General features: G+C 59.4%; 1 protein-coding gene across 1 annotated transcript; it reads left to right on the top strand.

The window, feature by feature from the left end:
* Positions 1 to 516: 516 nt before the first annotated feature.
* Positions 517 to 1,870, top strand: Nog (noggin). Its single transcript, XM_046420572.2, has one exon. The coding sequence runs from the start codon at positions 1,056 to 1,058 to the stop codon at positions 1,752 to 1,754; it is 699 nt and encodes a 232-aa protein (XP_046276528.1). The 5' UTR covers positions 517 to 1,055; the 3' UTR covers positions 1,755 to 1,870.
* Positions 1,871 to 4,228: the final 2,358 nt, after the last annotated feature.

Raw genomic sequence — 4,228 nt, 5'->3', positions numbered from 1 at the left:
AGCACCCCCCAACACCGGCCCTGCACCCTCCAGCCCGGCTCCAGCGCCGCCGCGAGCTTTCCCCGGGACTGGCCCTGGCGGGGCGCCTAGAGCCCCAGTTGCATTGCTCCAGGAGAAAGGAGGGGGGCGGTGCATTTTGCCGGAGGAGGAGAAGGGGGGTGGGTGGTGGGGGAGAGAGAAAATTGCGCGGAGACCTGCCAAGCGCCACCGCCGCCGCCACCGCCGCTGCCGCCGCCGCCGCCGCCTGTGAGCTCCGGCGGGCAGCCCGACTGTCGGCTTCCCGGGGCATCTGGGTCCGGCGGGGCACAGCCCTGGGCGCTGCCGAAGCCGCCGCCGCCTCCGCGGCGAGTGCAGGCGGCTTCCCCCGGAGCCTGTGCCGCTCCGGCTCCTCGGGGGTGGAGAAGTGGGGGGTGGGGTTGTTGTTTGGGGGGAAGGAGGGGGAGGGGGCAACGCCGAGAGAGTCAGTGGTTTCCATGGTGATGGAGCTGAAAGTGCAGGAAATTTAAAGGCTTGGACCCAGCGAGACAGACAAACCGGTGCCAACGTGCGCGGACGCCGCCGCCGCCGCCGCCGCTGGAGTCCGCCGGGCAGAGCCGGCCGAGGAGCCCGAAGCAGGCGGAGGGAAGTGCCCCAGGACCCGCTCGGCCAGCGGCGCTGCACAGAGCGGCAGGACGAGGAGCAGCGAGAGGAGGAGGAGGGGAGAGCGGCTCGTCCACGCGCCCAGCGCCGCCGCCGGCCCGGGAAGGCAGCGAGGAGCCGGCGCCCCCAGCGCCCCGCGGTCGCCCTGGAGTAATTTCGGATGCCCCACCGCGGCCGCCTTTCCGAATAGACCCGAGAGAGGAGTTGCGGCCAACTCGTGTGCCTTTTTTCCACCCCGGTGGGAGCCGGCGCTGCGCAAAGGCTCTGCTCGCGGCTCATGCTGCCGGCCCTGCGCCTGCCCAGCCTCGGGTGAGCCGCCTCCGGAGAGACGGGGGAGCGCGGCGGCGCCGCGGGCTCAGCGTGCTCTCCTCCGGGGACGCGGGACGAAGCTGCAGCCCCGGGCGCGCGCCGGAGGCATGGAGCGCTGCCCCAGCCTGGGGGTCACCCTCTACGCCCTGGTGGTGGTCCTGGGGCTGCGGGCGGCACCGGCCGGTGGCCAGCACTATCTCCACATCCGCCCAGCTCCCAGCGACAACCTGCCCCTGGTGGACCTCATCGAACACCCGGACCCTATCTTTGACCCCAAGGAAAAGGATCTGAACGAGACGCTGCTGCGCTCGCTGCTCGGGGGCCACTACGACCCGGGCTTCATGGCCACCTCTCCCCCTGAGGACCGACCCGGAGGGGGCGGGGGAGCGGCTGGAGGAGCTGAGGACCTGGCGGAGCTGGACCAGCTGCTGCGGCAGCGGCCGTCGGGGGCCATGCCGAGCGAGATCAAAGGGCTGGAGTTCTCCGAGGGCTTGGCCCAGGGCAAGAAGCAGCGCCTGAGCAAGAAGCTGCGGAGGAAGTTACAGATGTGGCTGTGGTCGCAGACCTTCTGCCCGGTGCTGTACGCGTGGAACGACCTAGGCAGCCGCTTTTGGCCGCGCTACGTGAAGGTGGGCAGCTGCTTCAGTAAGCGCTCGTGCTCTGTGCCCGAGGGCATGGTGTGCAAGCCGTCCAAGTCCGTGCACCTCACGGTGCTGCGGTGGCGCTGTCAGCGGCGCGGGGGCCAGCGCTGCGGCTGGATTCCCATCCAGTACCCCATCATTTCCGAGTGCAAGTGCTCGTGTTAGAACTTGGGGGCCCCCTGCCCGCACCCGGACACTTGATCGATCTCCACTGACGCCACCTACACCGACTCCAACCAGTTCCACCACCCTCTAGCGAGGGTTCTCAATGAATTTTTTTTTTTTTTTTTTTTTTTTTTTTTTTTTTTTTTTTTTTTTTGGCTACAGAGACCTAGCTTTCTGGTTCATGTAATGCACTGTTTAACTGTGTAGGAATGTATATGTGTGTGTATATACGGTCCCAGTTTTAATTTACTTATTAAAAGGTCAGTATTATACGTTAAAAGTTACCGGCTTCTACTGTATTTTTAAAAAAAAATAAGCAAAAGAAAAAAAAGAACAGAGAAAAGAGAGACTTATTCTGGTTGTTGCTAATAATGTTAACCTGCTATTTATATTCCAGTGCCCTTCGCATGGCGAAGCAGGGGGGAAAAGTTATTTTTTCTTAAAGTACAAAGAGAGGGGGGAACTTTTGTAGAAGGACTTTTTAAAAGCTATTTTCCATTCTTCGGAAAGTGTTTTGATTTTCCTTGGACCTCGAAGAAGCTATAGAGTTCAATGTTATTTTACAGCTATTGTAAATATAGAGAACAAATGGAATGACTAATCATTGTAAATTAAGAGTATCTGCTATTTATTCTTTATAATATCCCGTGTAGTAAATGAGAAAGAAGTGCAGAGCAGGATTAAAGAAAACCACTAAAACCGACTGCGCTCGACCCTGCGATTCTGTGTGTTGGTGATTGATGGGGGCGGGGGGGCAGGAGGGGGCGGGCAGGGGATGCCGCGGTGCCTACTACGCCTATTGGGAGAAGGGGCTCATCTCCTTGGACTCCCCTCCTGTGGTATGATTGAGGTGACTGCTGAGTTCCAATGGGGAGGGGGCGTTATTCTCAAACCCCTCTTTTAAACATCACGTGGCCTCTGCCCAATCTCCCAGCATTTTCCCCCCTGTCACCAAAGCTCGGGCCTGTAGTGACCTCGACACCCAGCCGGCCCCCTGGAGCTGACCCCAGGCTGGGCTGAGGGGAGGGGGGAGGGTGGGCGGCCGCTTTGTCCTGCCTGACAGGCCCTTCACAATGGGGACACGTGTCTTTCACACCTACCCTGGGGGCGGAGTGCCGCTGAAACTTGACCCCCAAGGAATGGGGGGGGTCAGAGCGCGCCCACCCAGATCCCGCCACCCCTCCCGCCTTGCCCCCCCCCCAACACACAATATCCAGCCCATGTTAACCCTTTGCACGCCCGGAAGCTAAGGCTGTTGGAGTTGAGGTGATCCATTGGAATCAACAACGCACAGCCTCGGTGATCTTTCAGACCCGAGCCCCAGAAGTCCCAAGACTTCAGCTGGAATTGAGGGGGATAGCTGGGAGATTTGACACTCACCTCCGCCTCCCGCAAGACCTAAGGAAGACTTTGAGGTCCAGGGTTTCAGGGGGAGGGGGATTGATTTGGGGTAAAATTCGCCACCTCTGGGATCTGCTTTGGGGAGAGGGGTACGTTGCAGCTCTGGACACTTAACTCCACTTGAGCAGGGGAAGGTGCGGGGGGTTAGAATTCAGAATCGGGATCTTTGCGCCATTGGACTGGAGACAGAGGGTGTGCTCCCTTAAAGAGACGCACAAACATCAGCCCACCCCACCCGGTAAAAAGCCAACTTCTTGGAGCGACGCTTGACTCGCGTGAGTCCCTCCGCCTCCATCCCGGGTGGCGCCCATCAGCGCAGCTCCACGTGGACCCACTTCCTGACACTGCTCCCCGCTCCCTTTATTTATCTTGGACTCCAAAGTCGCTCTCCTTTGCTCCCTCCCCACACTGCCCCCCCACCCCGCCCCGGCCACCTCCTCGCGCCTCCGTCCTACCGCCCCCCCCCCTCCGAGTCCCGAGTCCCCGACGAATCTATGCTAATTATTTCAAACCTGCGCTCGGTCCCCAGCGCAGTCTCAATGCCCCCGGCCCCGCCCGCTCTGTCCCTCCAGCCGGGCGCTTTCTTCCCTCCCGACGCAGCCTCGGTGGCTCCTCATTTCAATAGCCTGGCCCGGGAGCCGGAGCCCCCTCCCCGGCGCTGCCTCCGTCAGCCGTGGGACAGACGTTAGGGTATTCATTAACTGAGAGCGGAGGAATAACGGCATTATTCCCCCCAGAGAGGGCACCCTGCCCCCGCGACTATCTGAGGCTTCATTGTAAAAGGATTAAAAGTTAAAGACCTCCATCTTATGATTCTTTCATTTAATCTTCCTGGCGCCTGGGAGACACGCTGGATGGATGATGGCTTTTAAAATATTCCTAATGTCGGCTACCTTAAGACTCCAAGCCGGGCAAACAAACGTAATTTATTTCCAGAAGAAAGGGGATATTGAGATGTTTAAGTTTATGAACCGCCGTCCCCATGTATATTTGTTAAGTTCTGACAAATACCCAAATAACGTTAAAATCAGCCATTCATCACTTATGAATTTATGCAAAACTTTCTGTGCCCC

This window comes from Marmota monax, unplaced genomic scaffold (genome assembly GCF_021218885.2).
Source record: "Marmota monax isolate L192 unplaced genomic scaffold, Marmota_monax_Labrador192_F-V1.1 WCK01_AAM20220418_F8-fsc00064, whole genome shotgun sequence".
Classification (NCBI taxonomy): domain Eukaryota; kingdom Metazoa; phylum Chordata; class Mammalia; order Rodentia; family Sciuridae; genus Marmota; species Marmota monax.
This window is presented reverse-complemented; position numbering and strand designations above follow the sequence as displayed.